Here is a 23,613-nt window from a genome sequence, read left to right on the forward strand (position 1 = left end):
CAGTGGCCTCTTATGGGCAGTGGAGCTTTGTAAGACGAGGTCTTCAGGGACTCTTGCTCGCATCTGGGAAATATAGAAGAAACATCATACACACTGGACTGCCTCTACTGTGAACAGTTCACACCAAGCTCAAATAGTTATTGCATATACTATATAGGTTCCCCCCTCCTGTTTTCTGCAAACAATGCCATTTCCTGTGTCAATTGGGAGGAGAAGCCATTTAGTTACATAAGGCTTTTGATTCCAGTCAGGTTCTTTGGAATATAGCTATAAGATGGCTTGCGTTTCCATTTATCATTAAAATACAAGTCCTACTTTAAGTGGAAATAATAACAGGGATGAGATCACCAAGAGCAATGATGAGATTCTTGCTCCTTGTCGACCGAGATGATGACTCCAAGCACCCATTAGACCATGTGCACAGACATCTGTGAAGAGGACCCTGGTACAGTCCCATACTGTCTGTTATCACAGGCATTGGCTGTTGGCTGGCTGTTGCCGGGAGGAGTGATCACATGCATCCCATGATCCATCCCTGCTGAAAGGTACTGCCTCTCTCCAAAGGCCCCATTGGAAGGTGAAGAGCAAAGTAAAGTGCTTTGGGTGGTGGCCAGTTTCTCAGGGCTTCCTGCCAACCTTGGAGAAGCTGGGAAATTGTATCCATACAAGTTGTAAGGGTTGTGAAGGGAAAAGGCATTGTAGGAGCTCTGTTGCATGTGGCCACCACTAAACATATGTGAAGAAGAAGAGGTGGAGGCAGGGTTGCCAGTTTGCATGACATACTGGAACTGAGAAGTTGGGAATGACCCCAGCTGGCCACCGTAGGCTTCCATCTTGCCATTGCTAGGCAGTGACGAAGGAGCAGGCATTCCTGAGATCAACGATGGAGTCCGCTGAGGCATGAAATTTTCAGAGGGTTGAGTGGCAGAAGTGGTTCCACTCTGGAGACGGTTGTATCCACTGTCGCTCAGCCCTGGGTAACTCTGCAGGGCAGTCATGTTGCTTCTTGCACATGGGGGATAATCGGAGAGGTTCAGGTTGCAGAGTTGGCTCTCCCGGCAGCCCACATTGAAAGAGTTGGGGGCCAAGTGAAAGGCTGGGGGTGAACATGATGGAGAAAGAAGGTGAGAAGATGCAGAAGGTGAGGGGGTCCCTGTGCTAGAAGTTGTTGGAGAAGTGCCAGTGCTGCCCCCTAGAAAGTAAAAATCAAAAGAAATTTTCAGAGTTTCCTGAATGCAGAATGCAAACTATTAGCACATAATTACTGAATGAGTAACTTTTTTATATCCCATCCTTTCGGAGCTTACACCATATGGCTAATGACAATGAAAATCAAGTATAACGTATAATAATATTCCTAAACAATGACAGAATGGAACAGAGGGATGCAGCAGCCAAAACAAACAAAACAAATAGAGCCATTTATGAACACACATGCCTGGCTAAACAGGAAGGCCTTCACTGGGTGGCAAAACACTGTTACAGATTCTGCCATTCTAACCTCAGAGGGCAGAGAATTCCGTAGTTTGGGTGCTGTCTCAGAGAAGGCATCCCGCATATCCCTAACACAACTCTTACAGCTTGAACACAGGAAAAGGTCCTTCTGTCACACTCAGGGCTTTTACAGGGATGGGTGAACATGCAGTGACCGAGGTCGTGTCAGTTCTCTGGATCTTTCTGTAGAGCTCATTTCACTCGGTTTGCATTCCTAAATGTGAGCAAGGTGGTCGTTGCTTTTTTAATCAGGGGGAAATGCACATTTCTTCAGATAAAAATTGTACATTTTCCCCATAGACTTGAAGCATAAAAATACTGATTGGGGGGATTTGCATAGATGTGCATTTGCACAACTGTGCACTTCTGAACATGGATGCAAGTTCAAAAATGTGTGGGACTTTCCAGAGTATTGCACTCCCATTTGTGTTTGGGATTGCAAACAGGGCATGTCTGCATGATTGTACATCCCTGGGCTAGCACAGGGGAAGGCGGCTGCTAAGCAAACCATCTTGGGTGCCCTATGATCATCCCTGCAGAGGTGTCTGGAAGGGCCCTAACTCAGAGGCTGATGAACACCCATGCGAGGTGGAGTCATGGCAGCAGGATCTCTGGTCCTGCCTCAGTCTCCCTTGTGATTTCTTTAGATAGCTGCTTTTGGCCATCCAGATTTAGTGCTAGAAAAAGCCACTCTTGGTTTAAATTCCTTAGAAAATTGGGTGGGGGGCATGAAGAGGAGCGATCATTTTCTTGCCTCCCCTACTTGACTCTGCACCTCAAAACCTTTAAGACACTGCAAGACTTGGCCCCACCATAAGCCGGAGGAAAGCAAAGCAGCTGCTGATCCTGGAGTGGAAAAGGCTGGAAGACCCCTGTGTGGTCTCTGGGCCTCCTCTGCACTTCCCTGCTCTGCAGAGACCTGAGTTTGCTGCCTTTGCTCCTTCATACTGTCTGGTATCAGGTCCCAAGGATGCACAGTTTCCCATGAGAAGCTTTCCAATTAATTTAGTTTTCAGATTGCCTTGGATTTAGTCTAAATGTCAGCTGAGATCTGGGAAGGATCCTCGGTCATCTGTTGGCAATACTTCAGCTGCTAAGATTGCTGTGCCTCATTGTTTGGAGGAGTTTGAACTAGAGATGGCCTGGGAACCAGGTGGCTCTGGGCAGCTCCTTGGCCAGCTTGCAGGGGCTGCTTCCTGCCAGATGAGCTTGGCCAGGGTCAGCAGCCTAGTAGGGGAATGCCCAAGATGTACGTGAAGTCATTTTAAGACTCCTCCCCAAGTAGTTATCTGCAAAACATACTAATTTTAACTAGTTTAACAATTCTTAAATAATTGATTGAAGAAACTTACTCCAATGGAACCCTATGTCCATCCAGGATTTTCTAATACCCATGAATATGACTTTGTTAAACTTAATGTGCAGTTGTTCATTGTGGCAATGCAAACCAAACTTTTAGCAGTCTACATGACAGAACTTGCAAATGCTATATTAAATTAGTGTTGTCAGCGTAAAAGGATATATATTCTGTTATCATCTATGTTCACTGAAAATATTGATCACTTTTTTAAAATGCCATGACATGGATTAAGAGATTTAAAATAGATTAAGCAGGCAACATTGCTGCACATGCTTTGGGGCTGAACATCTATTTGAACTTTGCCCATCTAACCCAGGTGTAAACATGTAATTTGATCCAGAGTACCTTCTCATGCAAGAACTTACGAACCGTGAATTAATACCCACTGATTGCAACATGCCCCATGGGCATTGCCAAGGTTTGCAGGGAGGAAGGAAAACCAGAAAAGATAAATAAAATAGCACCCCAGTGTGAGCTCTGCCAGGCTTTGGAAGGGGTGGTTCTTCCTGTCGGGGACTCCCTAGCCCCATCACTCCTCCAGAGTCAGGCTCTGCCCAGTCCTATCTGTCTGCAGCTTCTCCAGTCAAACGGCAACCCTGCAAACTAGGAAGCTCCTCTGTGGCACAGTGTTACTGAGTGGTAATCTGAGTTGGCTCAGGTAATTCCGGGACAGGTACTGCACTGTAAATATTTCATCCTAGCATCAGATTCCCCCACTCCCCCGCGGCAATTGTCAATGTGCTAGACACACGCAGAAAGCGTCAAGAAAGAATGTCATGGAAGGATTTGGGAAAATTTACCCAAGGCTTTGTTCCATTGGGGGAGGGCAAATAATTGAGGTCTGTGATGAGGTTGGGGGTTCCTTAAGAATTGTACATGAGCCTGCTATTCTCAGTGATACGATACTATAATATCAGTGATAATTACAGTGTGCCCATTTGGGTCTATTCTGCTCAAATGGACAGCGATGCATCAGCCATTCTCTACAGAAATAAATGGATGTGCGCATGTGCCCAAACACATTTATGATGCAATTCAGACTCCAGTCTGAAGCTAACAGAGTGCACAGAAAGCGCCATCAAACACAGAGGCGTTTACTTCTGAGTAAACATGGCCAAAATAACATTGCCTGTTTTTTAGTGGAAAGCCTTCAGCAAAACGTGGGAGGGCAACATTCGTTGACTAGTATTGCTTGTTCAAAATCTTTTTCAGATGGCTCTTGTAGATCAAAGACATGGATGAGAACCAGATCACTGCACTGAGGGAAGTGAAGTGTTTACAGCCTCTAATAAAGTACCCAGCTCTTTATCTTATGTATAAGACCCATCTAGCATTATATTCAAAACACCTGCATCCAAGATCCTTCATTTACCTGAGAGCTTCTAAAACTTGCCAGCCCTGTTAAACCAGGCAAAGACAAAGCAGCCCTGGAAAAGCCAGCTTGGAATGGACAATGGGTTATTAGGTATTGTACCTGATGATCTTAGTAAACAAGCAATGTATTTGACTCTACATGTAACTACTACGGCGAGGATTGCATTTGCCCAACACTGGAAGAGTGAAGAGCCACCTACCAATGAACTGATTCTAAAAAAGATCTTGGCCTGTGCGGAAATGGACAGATTGACTTTGTCTCTGAAGGAGAAAGAAGATACAGATTTCTATCAAACCTGGGACTCTTTTTATCATTGGCTAGAGAAACAGAACTACGCATAGACTTAAATATGTTTATAGTTTAACATAAAAAGAAAAAAATGTGGGGGGGCTGACCCAGTAGGTCTGATGTTTTCGATGATTGATGCTTTTTTTTTGGTTAGGTATATATTAAGAATAAAACTTATTAAAAAAAAAAAGGAACGGACAATGGCATCCCTTTTCAGATCCAGGAGTGCCAAAGGCGTCCAGATTAAGGTGTTCTAGGAGGAGTTGGCCACATCTGGCATAGGATTAGTCTGCTAAGGAGGTGTGGCTTGGCTGAAGACAGGCAGTCCCCCCACCCCAACCCCAGCAGCTGTGATAGGAAAGAGTCACCTTCTCTTGTGGTGCAGCCACGAGCGCCTATCCCATGCTCAGCCGTGCGCACCATAGTTTGCAGAGTTCTCCCTCTAGCCTGTGTTGCAGGAGAAGATCTGAAAGCCATACACTGGATGATCATCTTATTTCTGGCCACCCAGATTTTCTGAACACTGTATACCCATTGGCACTGCCCTGCCTGCACTGCCCTGAGCTTCTGTTCTTCTGCACGCTCAGTCCAGCACAGGGGATTCAAAGAATGACACCACTTCTTTCAGTGCCCCCATCTTTAACCTTATCAAACTCAGCAGGTGCAGGAGCCTGTGCTGTGCTTACCGGTTCCCTTCAGGCTGACATTCCTGCAGCAATTATCCCCAGAATGTTGAGTACTGGATCTGAGAATCACCGGAATTCAAACCCGCATTTCCTGTAAACCTTGTCATTGGAATTTTCCACCAGTTGATAACAGAAGGTCACAGAATCAGGCTATTATACATGTAACCTCATGTAACGGCATCTTCTGCCTTGGTTATTCGAAAACACTTGTGAAATACCCATCATTATGATAGGCAGGTCTATGCAAGAAAGGGGGGGCTGCATATACTGCAGGCCTATCGGGACTCTCCTGGGTCACCCAGCTTGGTTGTCCCGCCAAAAGTGCTTAGCCTCAGCCGCTGCATTTAGCACACTCTGAGTGGCAACTGTCCAGCAAACTAAATGTACTGGCAGCAGAAAGGCATATAAATTCGACTGCCACTGTTTTACTGCAGAGTGGCATTGGAGTGGGACCTACCCTGGGGCAGGATGAGGCAGGAAAAGTATCTGAACCTTTTCTTGGCCCAAGTTCCTCCCAGCTGCTGTTTTCCTCTCAGTGAGGCTGTGAGATTCTAAGGAATCCCACTGGGAGAAAAAGAGTGTGAGAGAAGGGTTTTGATGAGGAGGGGAAGAGTCCAGCACCCCACCTGAGCTTGAAACAGCTCCCACTACCAGTGTGGAGGAAACCAGCACAACTCATATACTGACACACGTCAGGCTGTCAGACCTAGTTTGGCCCTGTGAGGGATGGCACAAGCTGGGAATTATGGAGGACAGGAGTTCTTCTTAATGGTATAATCTTTAGTTGAAGCACGGTAAATAAGCTACTGCAGTACAACAGTTTTCTGGCCAGCGTACGCTTGTGGAAAGGTTGTTAGCATCTTCTATCTGTGCCAAGTGGAACAGAGAATTGCACATGGGAGCCAGCCACACCTTCTGCACTCTTGGAAAATGACATAGTACAGTGTTACTGGAACTCTCATTTTCTTTTTTTCTAAGTGTTCTTCATTAAACTCAAGAAGCAGAGCCAAATATTTTTAATAATGAGAATTTGGATCAGGTTCAACTAGATTTTCTCTTTTTAAAAAGTCATTTCAAAGCATTTAATAGATTTTTGGCTCTCCCAAACCAATCCCATAACATCTCGTTGCCATGTGCATTTAATTAATCTCAAACCTGTTTTGTCCCAATAACGTGCCAATCTTAGTGATGGTGACGTTATTCTCGAAGAGTTCAACTTCTCCAGAGCCCTGATGTTGTGAATCATCAGTATAATTTTGGCTTCTATTTTCTATTTTTGAAAAACTTGCGCATGGGCCAGTTATTCTTTTAAGCCAGCATGCTATTTCTTCTTACTCCTGGAAGCCAGGAGTATCTGCCTTTTCTCTGATCACTTAGCTGGAGAGATAAAGCCCTTCTTGGGAGGAGCGGGAGGTGATGTCCTTGCAGGACAAAAAGCCATGCATCTTCTCAGTAATGCTACTGAAGAGTTCTCCCTTGGGAATCAATATGAGTAGCACCAGACAGGATACACTGTGCTATGGTACAGCACAGATGTGTACACCAGCTGCCAGATTTGACACAGACCCTAAGCTGACTGTTCAGAAAATGACTGAGTTCTGCTTGGACCAGTGCAGAGGTCCCCTACTGTGCCTTTGACTCCAATTCCTAAACACAGATGTAACACCATGAGGCTTTGTGTTTTCCATTGACTGTCACAGGAAATCAAACAATATAAGGATTTCCCTCTTCATCAGAATTGGATGATATCAGCAGGCACTGTAGCCCCTTAAGAGGTGACTGCACCTGCCAAAAGCCAGAAACAGGTGCAGTGGTGCTAGGCTATGCTGGTTCAGATTTTGATTTTTAAAGGGAACTGAAAATAGCATTTTTACTTCCTATCAGAATGGATGCTTCATATGAAGAGATTTTCATGAAGAAGCTGCCTTGGCATGTTGAGGTTGTCCCAAAGAGGATAGACATATCTGCCCATGTTCCTTGTAAGAAACTTGAAAAGTTTCAGAAGACTCAGTGCTCTGGGTCATGTGAAAGAGGAGAAGTCAAACTGGACAAAGGGAGAACAAGTCCCCGCCACCTTCCCTTCCTCTCTCTCTCTCTCTTTCTCTTTTGGCAGGGAAGGGGGGATTTGTATGTGAATGTTACATCTCACAGTGGTGTTGTCAGGCATCAAACCTACAAGATTTCAGAAAGGTAAGTGCTGATTTATAATGATTAAAAATGAGTTTAGGTCTTTTTTCAAAGTGATGTCTGGAAGAATGGAAGATTAGAAGAATGGGCAACTTGCTGCCTTGTCCTCCCACAAAACACAGTAATTGGAGCCTCTGGTAGACTATGTCCTTGGACAAAAAAAAGTGGACCTGTCAGTCACATCACTGGCCTCCGTCCATTATCCTACTCACCAGTGTTTAAGTGAAACAAAACCAAAAGATGCTATTTGCAAGAAGCATCCAGTCTACCAAGCATGAATCAGCATCAAAGCCTTGTTTCCACATAGCTTCATCTATGGTACATTTGAAATAAAGCCTTCTGCACCTCATGAAGCACAAGAGATTGTCTGAAAGTACCTCATTCTGCCTGAGTTGGGGCCTTCCTCCATATTTATCTATTTCTTAAATTTGTATGCCGTCCATTACTTCTGTCTCTGGACGGCTTACAACATTACATTCATTACATATCTGAAGCCATACAGCACCTTGCAGCCTTTGTTCAGGAAACCATTCTGTTACTTCTCACCATTCCATTGATTGCAACATAATTATCATTGGCAGAATGATGAGGAGATCACCTGTGACAATACTGTTGCAACCTGTTCTTTTTATGAGTATCCACATACACTTTTTCTCAAGTTTACTGATTATTATTACATTACACATAGATGCACTGATTGTACCAAATATTCTGTTGCAAAGAATGCAAAAATTTGTGAAGTCAACACTTTGAAAGATGAAAACCATTCTAGAATCATGATGAACAAGCTTTCCTCACAGACCTACCACCAGTTTTCCCTTCCAGGCCGGCCTGTGGGGGATCCAGGGGATAGACTCAGTCACACTGAGGCAATCCGGGATGGGGCAATTAGGGATTGTCCTGTTCGCCAGGTACTTGACCTCAGTAAATCACGGGCTTCTGCCTGCATTTTGCTTTTGAAGGAGTCCCTTCGACTGCCTCCTACAGGACAGCTGTTCCAATTGCAGCCCCTGCCCCCAGATCTTTAGAAATGTCTGACTGGGGAGATATTTCTAGCATGACTGTAGTGCTCATCCATGTAAGCGCATATTTGATGTGGAGCTTTGATGTGAAGCTGTGGCTGTCTAGGACTCCTCCTGGACCAAGCATTGCTCCTGTGCTCTTACCCAGCTCCACCTGGTACTGTCAATGCACATGGAGCGACCTTTGAAGACAGTTTGGAAACTATGGTTACTGAGGGCTGATTCAGAGTGCTTCCTGGAACCCATGTCTCATTTGAAGCACGAATGCTGCCATCTTAGGATTCTGTGAGTGAGCACAAGAGACAGGGCTTTCTCTATGGCAGCGCTATGACTCTGGAAGGCTCTTCCAACCAGAATTTGTCAATTTTCCTCTTTATATCTCTTTCACCAAGAATAAAAGATGTTTTTATTTAATGGGATTTTAATGTGCGACCGATAATGTTATTGCTGGCAGCTTTAATGTATGGCATCGTTTAACAATGTTAGTTTCTTAGATTTTTGTTGTATTATGTTATTTATTTTTGGTTTTAGAAATTGACTTATGTATTCCTATTTTATGGAACATATCAGTATGTTTTTATGCTTATGTAGTTTGCCACTTGAGTTCTTTTACTAGAAGAGCAGGGCATACAAGCACACACATTGTTTAAACTGAGGATTTGTGCAGGGGAAATCATGATAATACAAATAGCATGAATTAGATCTGCCATGAATGATGCTAAAATCTGCTGCCTGCCCCGTCCTCCTCACTTTGTCCCATGGTATAATCTCTCGAATGGTCCAAGCCTCTCCAGAAATAAAAAGGTGTGGAAAGGAGAAGCTAGCAAAGATTGCTGTGTGAGAAAGACGTGGATTCTGGTTACACTGGAGAATTACTATCCTTAACATTTCTATACCACCCATAGCCAAAACTCTCTTAGAAGTTTACAACAATAATCATAGAATCAAATACTCAAGTCACCCATCCAGATTCTAACTGGACCCTGCCTTGCTCCCAAGGTTAGGCAGGATCAGGTACATCAGGCTATTCAGAAGAATGCCTAGAAACCCTGCCACTGGATCCCTGAGAGCGAGCTGGCCAACAACAAAGCATTTAAAATTACTGAGAATTATTTTATTGAAAATTATGTTGGGCACAGATATTGGAAGGCTGGCAGGGAGGAGGTGTAAACCCCAGTTTCTACAATGGGCAATTTGTTTAATAAAATCCAATTCAGCTTTCTACCCTAATTTTCCTAAAGTGATAGGAAAGTAGAACACAACACCTACTTTGAAGGACTGAGCAGTAGCTCTGCCTGGTCCTGAGTACAGAGATCTACCCTGAGCTTCTCTGTTGGAGATCACAGGATGTACCGTGGACAATTTCACATGATTGCAAGAGATGGTCCAGTTGAAACACATGGAAATTAGTCAGAAAGAACACCAGGGGAACAAATTTGATATTTGGCCGGATTCCAGTGCAGAGATTTTGTTTTGCACTGTGCTTCTGCTGTTCTGGCAGCTCTTGTGAACTGTGAGATATTGCTTCAAAAACTAACTTTATGAGCTAGTATGAAGAAGACTCAAATTACTCTTAGGGTACAGTCCTATGCAAGTATTGACAGAAGGAAGGCCTACAACTCCCAGCATGCCCCAGCCATCTCTGCAGCATAACTGGTTGGGGAATGCTGGAAGTTGCAGGCCTATTTTCTGTCTAAACTTTAATAGGTTTGTTCCCACAGTTATTGATCTTGCTCAGTTTCATGTTATGCCTACACAGAAATGTGCAAGACAGCCCATCTCCTGCAAAGGGTTGAAATCTTGTATCTCCAAAACTTCCTTTTTTATTTGAACTTTGCAACTTTCCAGAGCCTCTAGGAGAGCTAAACACCAGTAAAGGCAATAAATTCTGCAGGTGTAAAGTGAGTTACATTTATGACTTTGGCAAGGGAGGTCTGAATTGGGGACAAACCTTAGTTGATGCCATCCTGAATGAGCAGCCAAAACAACAGTTGGTCGTAGTCTGCAGAGAGCTACCCAGTCACATGGCGTTGGCTTGCTTCCTGGTTTTTCAGCTGCCAAATTGCATTTAAAGAAGCTAAAAATACATGAAATATTTTCCTTTCCTTATATTACTTGACTATGTCAGCAGTTGCTGTAGTTGCTATGAGTGTGTTATTTGATAACCCAGGGGTAGAAAGTTATCAGTGGAGATATGAATGCACAGCTAACAGCCCATCTCCTCAGGAACACCCAGAATGGCAGCACGGTCTCGGGTCCAAGCAGGCCCACAAACAAATGGGGCTCCAACACACCCGACACTGGGAGTTGCACCCTATGGGACCAGGGCTACCTCAAACCATGTTGCAGCACCCAGAGGTCACGTTATACAAGAAGCAATAAATGCCTATTCCGAACTCTCCGCTCTTTAATTTTTTACTTTGAAACAGCTACGGGGCTTCTGAATTCAATCCAGGTAGAGGTGCGGTATGGAGGGTTAAACTTTTTCTCCCTTGGAGTTATTTTGATTTGATGTATACTGTAAAAAAAACTCATACAGTTCTTCCATTTTGCCAAGGGAGGCACAAAGAGGACGTTGATCACAGAAAGCTTCATGAAGCCCTGGGGCCTCTTTTCCTTGAGGTCCTTATATAAAGAGAGCAGCAGAGTGGAGTCATGAGCACTGAGACAGCATCCCTGTGGGTTTTCTGCTAAACTCCTGAAGAAATCTTTGATAGGTCCTTAGGTGACTTCCAGCAGTACTCAGGGAACATATTTCTGAATACACATGTAATAAGGAAGAATTGCATGGAGTTTCTTTCCCATACCCTTCAAGAAAGTTGTGTTTGAGGGAGTCATGTTTGAATGATAGCAGAATAAACAGGAAGCCCCACCCCTTGACTCCACCCAGTTTTAGCCAAATCATCCCTCTGAATCAGGAGCTAATGGCCCCTCTGCCCCACCCCTGCCTTCCAAGCACTTTGGCTGAAGGTTTGTGTTGGCAGCCAGAAATGTGCTTGCAGGATGCAAGCTGTCATTGGTGACACCTGAATGCTGTTTTTCTCCCTGTGTTACCTCAGAATACTGTCCGTGGACTTGCTTTTCAAGTTATAAAAGTTTATTAAGATGAATTATTTTTCTAAATCCTGCACTTGTGCAACAATGCCCTGTAAATGCTGCCTCTTCTTATGTGTAAATGCTCCTAGAAGGTAGGAAGAGACGGAAGCGGAGCAGGGAAGGAATTCCACTTGAAGCTGGGGCTCTAGAAGACCCATCGGGTGCCATCAGGGGCTCCTTGCATTCCACCTTCTTGGTAAGGAAAGCAGTAGGTGGCGTTCTAATGGAGCAATGTCAGCTCCCAAGTTGAAGTGGGGCTACCTCAGAGCCTATCATCCCAGTGTCTAGGAGCTTATCTCCGATACAGATTTAAACTAGCCTAATAATTCCCCAGCAATTTCCTCCAATAAGCTACTTGTTTCTGCCTCTGTTGGACTTTGGCTTCTGCTATCTGCATTCTGCTTGTCTGTGTGGATTTATCTTGGTTTGTGTTTTGTTTGATTTCATTAATTGTTTAACAAGGTGCCCTGCAGGATACTTTTTGGGAAGATAGGCAGGATATCATATTTTAAGTAAATAAAATTTGGGAATATAGTTCCGTGAAGAGAGAGAGGCTCCCTTGCAGATAATTCTCAATTCCCAGATGCTTTGGGGGAAGCCATGATAATTTTAACCAATATGGAACGGATAAAGCTTTATAGCATAACTATGCATGCCTGCAAAGGAAGTCAGTCCATAGAGTTGCTCCTCCCGGCCATCCTGATCATTCCCCAGAAGTCAGGCAACCCAGAAGTCTGTGCCAGGATTTCTTGGTAATCACTCCCTTCTTTGCAAGAAAGCAAATCCCTTAGGGATATTGTGACAAACGCACTGGAAATGTTGCTACTTTCCTCAGGAAAAATAATAGCAAAGGTTTATTTCAGATCTGGCCTTCAGGGAAGGCAGGGATCATCTAACAGCGCTCCATGTTCCTTGGCAGTGGCAAGATGTCGAAACCAGCAGGGAGGCCGTGTAGAAACAGTAAACATACAGACAAGCAGCGGCATCTCAATTGTCAGAGAACCAGGGATGGAGGCAGCGCCAAGCTGACTGCTTAGGAAAATACTCGTTGTCCTGCTGAAAACATGCTATGCTCCTCTCCACCTCCACCAGCCCTGTGCTGTTCAGCAGAGAAAATAGGGGAGACAACGTGGAGGTACGCAAAATTATGCATAGTGTGGACAAAACAGATTGGGAGACATTTGCTGCCTTTCTCATAACAGAGTATCGGTGGGAAATTCCAAACAGATAAACAGGAAGTACTTCTCTGTGCAGCACCAGGTCACCTGTGGAATTCACTTCCCCAGGATGCAGTGATGGACATTAATTTGGATGGCTTTAAAAGGGAATCGGACAAATTCATGGTGGGCAAGTCTATCCATGGAAACTAGTCCTGGTGGTGTTATGCTGCCTCCAGTATTCGCAGCTGGGCTCCTACATACACCAGTTATGGGGAACATGAGCAGGAGGGGGCTGCTGGACTCAGGTCCTGCTACTGGGTTTCCTGTGGGCAGCTGGCTGGACATGGTATGAACAGAACATTGGACCCTTGGCCTGACCCCAAATGGTTCTTCCTATGTTATTATGTCCATATGTTGACTGAACAGTTTTCATTCTGCATATTTTAAACAGGTAGCCCTGTCTCCATCAGGGACCAGTTGCCTCTCCTCAAGATTTTTTTTCCCCCAAGAAAGGAGGAATTCAGATGGGTGCTCTGGGTAGCCCAGCATGGTCCACCAACTGGCTCCAGCTCTTTGAGCAGAGGAGGTCTTCCCTGGGGTGAGCACCCAAAGCCCTGCTTAACTGGGGCTCCACCAAGTCCTTCTGAATGCCAAGCACAGGTGCTGCTATGAAGCTGCAGCCTGACCCTTGCAATAGGGGAGGCAGCCTATATGTGGACTAGCTATGTAAAAGACTTGAAGAAACTCCAATTCGAAATGCCCTCTGTTTCTGAAACTAGTAGCTGTACTTTTCTGCTTTATATCTTTGCCTGGCTGTCAAGAGTCACAGGAGCGTCAGGAATTCAGCTGGAGACCATATGCCCATTATAATGCTCTGCAGTTGTTTGATTGCCACCATGCTGGTGCCCATTACAAAATGGCTCACCTTGCTGCTTTTGCATGGTGGTGAAATCTTCAAAGGTGAGGGTGCGCACAGGGGGCCTCCAGAAGGCATATGTTTCCATAATGGCCTCCAGGCCAGTTCTGCGAAACAAAAAGAGAGAAACAGAAGTGTTGGTGAGCCTTAGCAATATCCACCCTAGTAAAAGGGAGTATAAACCCAGTATCCTTCTCCCTCTGAACAGCAACTGACTGTCATTTTGATGGCCATGAATGCCTACGTTTGTGCAAAGCTGTTCATCATCCCGCCATGGCTTTTTAACCGCCCTGTGTGGGATGTGTGTGGGCCAGATTGGCACAATAACCCTTGCTGGCCCGGCCTGTCGTGTCCTGCGAACCCAGTGCGAGTGGCTTGCTGGGGTACCAGCCAAAAGCCCACAGGATCTGTGTGGTTTGTTGCCCACCCCAACATGCCACTCTTGCCAGGCTCACTCAACCTGAGAAGCTGTGCCTACGAGGGCACACGGCTGGGGCTGCCTTTGTGCAAACCAAGTCAATGCCGGCTTGGCAGTTTTCCCTTTAATAATTTCCCATGGGCTCCTAAATCACCCTCCCCTTTGCGAAGAGCAGCGTTAGTGACTGATTTTGTGCTGCTTCTTTGAACAGAGGCGCAATTTGCACATGCTGTGCAGAAGTGGATCACAAGTGGTCTGAACCTAGGCAAGCCTGAGTTAAATGACACGTGCAGCAAGGGAAGGAGAAGGTGACATGTGAGAGGTCACATTTAATGTCTGTGGCGGAACTGGAAAGTGAGCCCAGGGCTCAGATTAACCTCTTTATTTACTGACCATAAAGCTACAGAAACGAAGCAGCAAAAAAGCAAACTAACCAGAAGAGACTGGTTAACCTCACCCCATTACTCATCTCACTTTTCCTTTCTTTCCTATTTCTGCCCTGCTTTCTTATGGCTCATTAAATGTGAGACTGTTCTCCCAGTTTGATTTCTGAATCTCTAAGGTCCCTTGAGCCACTTAAGGTAGTCTGTGCTGTTAACACGACGGGCACTTGCAGCCAAACTGTTTCATAATTCTCCTCAGAGTCACCCCGGAAACAAAGATGTTTTACTTAGAATGAGCTGGCAAAACTATATTTTAACAGCTACTTCAGCAGACAAGAAGTTGTTGTGCGGTGTTTATTAGCTGCTAAGCTGCTGGAAGTAAGAATAGAAGACATTTCCACATTGCATTCTCACAGCAGCACAGAGTAATTCACAACAAAACTCTCCAGTTAATATGAAGGCCACAAAAGCTCAAGGACAAGAAGTGCATATAAAAATATGCCCTTGGATTATTAAAGCCAACAAAAACTATCAGTGACACATCGCTGGAAAGGTCAAAAGCAGCTAATTCTCACATTTGAAAGCTAGAAAAGCCATGAGTTTCCATAACATGACAACCCATCATGGGTATATCATGGGTTGCCATGTCATGTGAACCTAGACCATTTCCTCCTGGGTGGCTTCTTTTTGGGCAATAAGCCACCCTGACCACCCATGGCTTATTCTGGGGGTTGCTGCATTCCCAGCGGGCTGCCTTGCCATCTCTGCCCAGGCAAACAAACGCATTACAGGTACATGGAAGAAGCAACCGAGCTGCTCAGAAACAGCAGCAAAATCTCTCGCCATCACTGGCTTGGTCTCCACTGGTTTGGTCTCCAAAGCTGAGCTTTCTCTCCAAATTGCCTTTTCGGGAGATCACCATCACTTTTCATAATCTCCATTGTGACAGCATATTGACAGTTGCCACTGGTTCAGCACCACTGGTTGAAATTTGCACAAATATCTTCGATCTGTTTTTCTAAATAGAAAATCAATTGTTTGCACTTGCCCACTTTTGGCTGACTGAAATGAAGAACCTTGCCTGCCTGACAAAATGAAAGAAGCACCATCCAAGAACATTGCTAAAACAATGCCACAACCACGCTACAAAAGCTGACGTGTTGCTCTGCTTTTCCCTGACAATTGTCAAGGATCCAGCTGTCAATTGACAGCAAACTTGTGAGGAAATCTTGGCTGGTGAAAGGGATGGCATGTTTGTCACCTCTTTCCAGTAAGATACTTCAGGTTTTGGGGCTGGGGCTGTTATCCATCTCCTCTACCTTTCCCATCCCTTTTTGGGATGCTAGATGTGTAGCAATGTGGGAAGGTGCAGGCCACCCTATTCATGGAACCATATAGTTTTGACACTATCAAAACTCAAGCTTCCTCTCAAAATTAGGTTTGTGACAGGGCTAGTCAAGGATTTTGACAGAGACATATGCAGCCAGGAAATCTGCTAGTTCACTGTCATTTTTTATTTTTTCTGGACACTCAGGAAGTACAATTAGGCTCATATTTTTATTTATTTGTATAAGGCATCTGAAAATTACACAACTATATTAATACTTGTTCAATTTTTCTCAGTCTTGTACAAGTGTGCCCAGTACATGTCTGGAAGTGCCAGGAAAATCCTGGTCAATCCCCTTGTCTGTCAAAGCTGTCAAAGGGGACAGCAAACTGGAGTTGGTAACAGAATGACAAAGTGAAACTCCATGTAAGCTAATTTGAGCACCCCTGTCAAGAACCAATTGCCAAATTGTCCACTGAAAAGCACCAATAGAGGAGAGAAAGGTTGCAAAAGAAGGTGTATTGAAGGAGGCAAGAGCAATATCTCTCTCAGCAATGTAGCCCATTTGATTTTAAGTACAGAGCTGACAGTTGTCAGTGCCCTCTACCTTTCTAACACTTCCCTGTATCTCCAGCTCTTCCAGAAAAGAAAGATATTGTCTCTTCCTGCTTTTCACAGCTCCTTTTCAGAGTACTTGCTGCTGTGGTAGTTCCCTGACACTTCTAAAGACAATGCAGGAATGTTTGCAATTTTAATCGCTGGGAAGTAAATGGAAGGGAAATTTGCAGCAATTGAAGAGTTGAAAAGTAAATGGAGAAGAGTGTTGTGCACCTCAGTTAACAAGATGCACAGGTGGTGCACATGCCCCCACCATTTACTTACTTGTAATAAAATTTGAATATATTTCACCTCCATTTAATTCCCAGTCATTAAATTTGCAAACATTATGTGTTCGCTTGTTTGTTTTTGAACAGCCAGGGAACTGCTATAAATGCAGGCAGTAATTGTTTCAAAAGGAGCTGTGAAAATGGGAGGGAGTTAATATATTGCTTTACCTGGTGCAGCTGAAGACTTGGGGAAGTGTTGAAAAGCTGGGGCACACTGAGAAACACATCATTTCAGCCATTAAAACTGAGAGGATCACATTGGCACAGGGGAGATAATGATCCCGCTTTGGGTGGACTCACTCCCCCACCCAATTATCAGGGCTCCTTACTTGGCCAACCAGGTCCTCTGGTTTCTCAGCTGGTTATTGCTCATACCACCCCCCCCCACACAAATTTTTTTGAGGCATTGAATAAAAGGAAACCCAAAAGGCTGGGAAGTAAGGGGCAGTCCTTCCATAATGGCATTTCAGCATCAGCAGAAGAGCAGTCACTGGAAAGATTGGGAAAAGCAAAAAGTACAGACTTTTTTGTCACTCTTGCCAAACACCTCTGTAGCCATTCCCACCAAAGGAGCCCTGCAATTATTGGTCCACATGAGAACCATGGGCACGAACAACCTGAAAACAAGCCATGGCTTATCTGGGTGGCTTGTTTATGAAAAATAGCCATTCCTGTGGGTTTGGCTGACATGATGCCCCACCACGGCCAGTTGTCTCATTGTGCAAATCTTCACACAGTTCTGCTGATTTGCCCACACCATGAACTGTGGCAGTAGTTTCTAGAATTTCTCTTCACTCCTACCTCATGCTGCATGATATTTTGTGGTAACTGGCCTTGATGATCTTCCTGGTGCAATGTAAAGTCAACGGGGCTGATCAAAAGGAGCACTTTAAGCCAATGTGCTATGCCTTGCACAGGAATGTCCTCCTAAGTATATTATTAATTTGTGGTGTTCATACATGACAACAGCACATAGGAAAGTGGTAACCACTGGTCAGCAGAGCTGACTGCAGCAAAATCAATGGAATTTCAATTTCATTTTGGCTGGATTGTCTGTGGCTTCACTTGGCCCTGGCCAGAACTCTCTCGCTCTGGGCATCGCATACCACAGCTGAACCCTCAATACCTTCCAGAGGGGATGCAGAAAGATTCTGTAGGCGAGCATTCTGTGGTCAGTGATGTGAGGCTCTCATTTCAATAATGCATTCTTCTATATAAAAACATTAGAAAAATAATTAACAGTCCTGAGATCCTGGAGAAAAATTGGCAATAAATCTAACTCCCGCTCACACTGTTTTTACCTCAGCATGGAGCGTAGCAACTGCATCACTGAAATTATATCACCTCTGCCAAAATGGCTTCCATACGGTTCTGATCCCTGGGTGGTGATTCATTGGTGGGGGGCGGGGAATGGATCGTGCTTTCTTTCCCCCTGTGCCATTCAGAAGCCACTTTGCGGCTGAAGGAATGCTGGTACTGAAATTTTTCTGCCTCTAGAGAAACTCTTTCACCAATTTGACTTTTGCAGCATCCAACTTTCTTCAGCATTCCAGCACTTCTTTTGCAAATAGCTTAGTGTGAACTCTGTTGCCTCCACTGGTGAGCACGGAAAGTACATGCTGTCTTTGTTTTACGAATCAGTGGAAGGAACAGTACCGCAAGTGCAGGCTCCCCATTACTAGAATCCTAATTTGGAGCACAAACATTGAAATGCTGGACTTGACTCCCTCTCATAGCTTGTCATATTCAGTTTTCTATAGTTAGAAGGAATGTTTCCATATAAGTATGTGAGCTCACACCTGCAGCTTGCGATCTGTAGCTTTGTACAGCCCAAACACCAAAGAGAACAAGACAGAAGAAGCAGCTAGTGGAAAATGACTGCCTCCCCAACACCCATCCCCAAATGCTTTGTTCAGAGCTGCAGATGCTTTGTAAAGGATGGGTGGTTCATAGATTGATTGACTGGCTCAAATGAATGCTCATTTCCGGTCCCACCTCCAAGTGTAATTTCTGGTTAACCCCAAAGAGTCAGATTTTCATGAAGATCACAATTAAATTCAGGCACTCAAATGAGGAACAGCTTTCATAAGGTGTTATGAGATTCTGGAGAAATGATTGTGCATTCCAGTTTGTATCCAAAAATAAAGTTCTTTTGCATAATCTGGTCCAAACAGGTGGTATGTCTGTCAATTCAGTTTCCTCTTCTGTTCCCTGTTATAAGCCTCATGGTCTATTTTTGCCTGTTTACATCACAAACTCTCTTTTCTAATGGCCTGGAAAAATGGCCTGGAAAACTTTACAAACTCTATTCCATTAAAGCTGGCCTTTTTCATATGTCTCCTGAATTTGTGATCTTGCATTAGATTTTCTTTTGGGGGTTAGTACCATTACATTTTAATAATAACTAATGTATGAAATGATCCCATTGTTCAGCCATTGGAAAAGATGTTCCAAATATCTCTTTGTTTTGCTAATACTTTCCATATGGCTGGCCTCTCCTACCTACTTGCACACAAAGTTTTTGCTGCCATCTAATTGCTTTCTCAAGAAGCCAGTTCATTGGCGTTGGAAATATATTGTTAGATTTTCTACATCTGCTTCCATGCTAGTTTTCTGTTTTAATAAAACTGTCCTTTGGATCATTTTGTTGGGCTTATCTATTTTTATGTAAACTGTTTTATGCTAGAATTTGTTGGAAGAGCAATATACAATCAGTCAATCAATTAATATTGAAACTTACCTCACCCTACAGAGTTAAAATTCCAGGACTGAGCACTGGCACTAAAAACTGCCTCTGGAGTGAAACCTTTGTGGATTCTGGCTCAAATTAAGCCCTGCCCCCACACCTCCCTCTGTCTTTTTTATATGTCATTGCTTTCCTGCCTACACCATTCACATACCCCCCCTTACTTTCCTTCTATTCCATCTCCTTTCCTTTTCCAATTTCTGTCTCCCCCACGACACCAAAGAAGCCACAGCATGACAAACTGCCTGTTCTGATTTTACATTTCTAGGCTGCTTTCTGCCCATGGACCACATAAGTGGCTTACAGTTTTAAATATGTATACCTGTTCTGCTCTGTGCCATGATCTGGATTGGTAACTGAGTGTCACAAATTTACTGCTGCATTCTTATTTCTAGCTCCCTAATTATACCTGGTCTTCTGCATCCCTCCTGGTGAATGTTTCAAGCGCTGTGCTGCATTTTCCTGAGCTATGGTGTCTGCCATTTCAGATGGTGGAGAGCCATTTGTGAGAAACAGCCTCGACTGTTATACACATTTTCTAGGCTTGTTCATGGACATTGTTTTCTTGATCTGCTGCAGCCTAGACACAGGGGAAAAGAGAGCCCTCCCCTTCCAGAGGAGCCGGGCTGATGTTCCCTTTGGATGCACTTCAATGGAAATAACATTGTGCAGAAGACAAATGACGCTGACATGTCGCTGTGCCTCTCGCTACTCAGTCCCAGGTGGGAAAGCCTAGGTCTGGTTGCTAGGGCTTCTTCCTCACACCTTACATATTATTTCACACCCTTCCCACCATCCATTTCAGCTCAGCACACTTAATGATGTTGTTAATCTAGAATGCCCAGCACTTGACTTAAGTTTGAAAAGTCTATGGCTACAGACTGTTGCTTATGAAAGGAGTTCACTTCATGAAAACACACCTAACAAAGACCTTCATGCAAATTGCTTGAATTCTCCAAGGTGTAGAGAAGATGAATCTTTGCTTAAAGCCTAATGAAGAGGACCGGGGTGATTTGCTACTTGTGCAAGAACAAATTACAAATAGTTTTTCAAGCTTCAGTTGGGGGCCTCATGCATTCAAAAATACAAATTCTGATTTATTCTTGTATTTATCTATTAATCAGACCTACGCTGGGTGTCTGCTAGAATGCTAGAAGTTTGAAACAATGCATATTTCCCATGAGTGTTATCCACAAAACTGAAGAAAGAACAGTTTGTAGAGTTTGTGAGTTCTGTGGAGGAGATAAAATCTTTGGAAAACCATTTTAAGATTTGGTGTAACCCAATTTACAAATCTTGCAACAGATGTGCTAAATGAAGGCATATTTTTTTGGTACTTAATCACAGGTCAGCTGATTACAGCTGATGTGACAATACAGTTTAAGACTTGATGAAGTTTGCTTTTTCTTTAGCACAAAATCTCATGGCTCTGATTCTGTTGGGATCAATGAAGGTGGTGGTGGTGGTGGTTAAGCCCACCACAGTGAGGGAAAGAATTTTTGACACACAGAAAATAGGTGCTGTGGAAGAAGGTTCAGTCCTCCCCTCCAGGCATGTGGGCCGCATTCACTAACACTATAATAAATCAAAAAGCTAACTCTCAGCTCTCCGATTAGCATAGCATGTAATTTGCCCCAGAATAGGCTATTCTGCTTCACATCATCGTTTACTGTAGCGCTGCTCATTTTGCTTCAACCCAAGTAAACATTAAAGCTTTAAAGCCTTCCTAAGCCTTTATGTGACCCCCATCATTTTAACAAGCCAGTTGATAGCCTGCTTTATGCTTTACTGTCCAAGAAAAGTCTGCTTTTCCTCACTGCTATAATTTTTCAGATTTTTCCCCCAAACATGTTTAACGCATATATATATATAGAAACGTCCAGCTGGAGAATTATGTTTAGCTTTTCTTTACAAAGTATAATCCCAATGAGCAATAATTTGAGGGAACACGAAGCCTCACTTTGAAGGATGAGGGTTGAGTTTGGACAGTGACAGAGTGTAGCATGGTGAAGCGGGATATGCTGGGGTCGAGCCAGAAGCATCACCACCCTGGGCATGGGACCTCAGGAGAAGCAGCATTTAAATGATCTTTTAAAGACATTTGATATGTCCTTATGAGGTATTTCTGTATTTAATCAGTTTATGGGCCGCTTGACTATACCTACAAAGATCTGTCAAAGCAGTTTACAACATGCACACTGAAAATGCAACACATCCTCAGCTGAACCATATAGTGTCATCTACCCAGATCGGGGCTGCCTTATGTGTGGTGGGAAGATCACGGGAGGATTTGCAGCCATCCTGCCCTCCTGTCCTTTGCTTTATGCTGGGAGGCCTCTAAGCCTCTGTGGCTGATCCAAGTGGGTGGGCACGGAGGCCGAGAGGCGTGTGCAGCCAACGATCAAGGCCCTCCCTCTTCCCACCCACCTCCCATGCCTCAAAATGGTCGTTTCTTCTCCTCCCAAAGTTGTGACACCACATCAGGAGAGGAAGCTGCTGGCAGGCCAGGAAATGTGAGTGAGGTATCCCCCTCCCCCCCGAGGTTATAGCTCTGACTGCAGCCCCTTCCAGACAATGCGTAGGGACCATAGAAAAACATGTGCCTTACTTCTAAGCACCGAAGTCAGCTCTTCCCCCCATCCCCCATTTGGCAAAACTGTCACAGCAAATGAGTTGTGTGAAAAGCACCAACCCCCCAGCTATTCTTCTCATGCACTTATGACACGAGGCAGAGAAATAAATAATAAAGTAAGGGCAGGAAATCTTCAAAGCTCCTCGTAGGGCTGCATTTAAAATGGTTCCCTTACTCTGGTTTCTGTTGATTACTCATCAAATGATGCCTCTCCAGTTCATGCAGAGCTCTCATTGCCTCATTATTTTTAACTGCTGGTTGGATCAGAAGCCATCTGAGACTACAGCTCTGCTGGACTTGCTTTGCTGGAGAAGAAATCTGAGTCCCGGCCTCCCTCTATCTGCACTCAGCTCCAACCCCCGCCTAAGCACTCTGTCACACTCACATTCTAATTTTGTTTTGCGGAGTCATCCATTTGAAAAGGTGTTCCCAAGGAACTGATTAATTCACTCAGGTTTTATAGGGTTGAGCAGGGTTCTACTGAAAGGGGATGTGTGGGGGGTTGGGGTGGAATTTATGAGCAAATAAAAGCCATAGGTTTATAATGGACAACAATCTGTGTTTTAATGGCAATTTTACACCCTGTGAATGCTACAGTAGCTTTAAAAAAATCTAGTACTCAATCGAGTACAAGGTGGAAAAAACAAGTTTTCTGAAGGGAAAGGCTTAATGAATGAAGACACCAAAACTGCATTCCTGTTTCATTGTGCATTACTCATTTTTCACGGCTGGGGGAATTTTCAATAAACCAAACTCTGTAACAGGAGTGCTTAATAAGGCGCAGCCTTGCCAATTGTTTGCCCTGAAGACTCACTCTCCCAATTCACATGCCACCGCAACCTAGGTGTTTGTGCTGTTTTAAAGCTGGTTACTCTGAAAGCAGTGAGTGAGTGAAGCCCCTCTTGGCGGGCATCTGAAGGAGGAGGAGGAAACCTTGAGGGAGGAGAGGTTGGAATTTAAGAATCGTAGGTCTTTGACGCATCCCTCAAGGTTGCTGTCACAGGTTTACAGGCCAACCAGGAGAACAGGAATGTTTTGAAAGAGAGGGCAGGGGTCCAAGAAGGAGCGCAGGGAGAGCCATCACCTTGCATGACCCCTGACCCCATGACAAGGAGCTGGGAGAGACAAGCTGCCCAGCTTGAGGGCTTGTGAAGGTCTTAGGAGCCACCATGAGGGTGGAGCACACAGCATGACTGAAAGAGAAGGCTCTGTGGGAGAAGTTCCCAGTTCGGGTTCAACACTCTGGGCACGAGCAGAGGCTTCTCTTCCAGCTTACTAGAGGGCTTTGTGGACTTTGCCTTGTAGCTGCAAAGTGCTAATAAAGGAGGCAGCTCTATCAGTTTGCTGTGTTTCACCACACGGTGTGCAGACCTGGAGCTCTGGCTTGCACAGCTCAGCTCTCTCTGAGTCAGGGAGCAGAACCTCTCTGAGCCCAGGAGCCAAGCTGGCCCTTGCAGAAGCTCTCAGGTGACACTTCCCAGCCGCAGGGCCTCCACAATGGCAAAAGGCACGTGAAAAATATTGGCCTGGTTTAGCTTGGGGCCCGTGCCACCAGCGACTACGGCAGGGGGAAAATATTTTTGAATGGGAAAAAGCATGCCTAATCCAGGAAACGAGCAAAGAATTAGTAGTCAGG

The 23,613-nt window shown here is 44.5% G+C and overlaps 1 protein-coding gene across 1 annotated transcript in view; it reads right to left on the reverse strand.

Annotated features, from left to right (window-relative positions):
- Positions 1 to 385: 385 nt before the first annotated feature.
- Positions 386 to 23,613, reverse strand: part of TBX15 (T-box transcription factor 15) — a 114,949-nt gene continuing 91,721 nt past the window's right edge. The window contains exons 8-9 of the mRNA XM_044449656.1: positions 13,594 to 13,691; positions 386 to 1,192 (exon numbers count right to left, since the gene is read on the reverse strand). Of these exons, the coding sequence (XP_044305591.1) occupies positions 408 to 1,192; positions 13,594 to 13,691 (883 nt within the window). The 3' untranslated portion in view covers positions 386 to 407. The remainder of the gene's footprint in view (positions 1,193 to 13,593; positions 13,692 to 23,613) is intronic.

This window comes from Varanus komodoensis, unplaced genomic scaffold, assembly GCF_004798865.1.
Source record: "Varanus komodoensis strain SLA01 unplaced genomic scaffold, ASM479886v1 scaffold60, whole genome shotgun sequence".
Classification (NCBI taxonomy): Eukaryota; Metazoa; Chordata; class Lepidosauria; order Squamata; family Varanidae; genus Varanus; species Varanus komodoensis.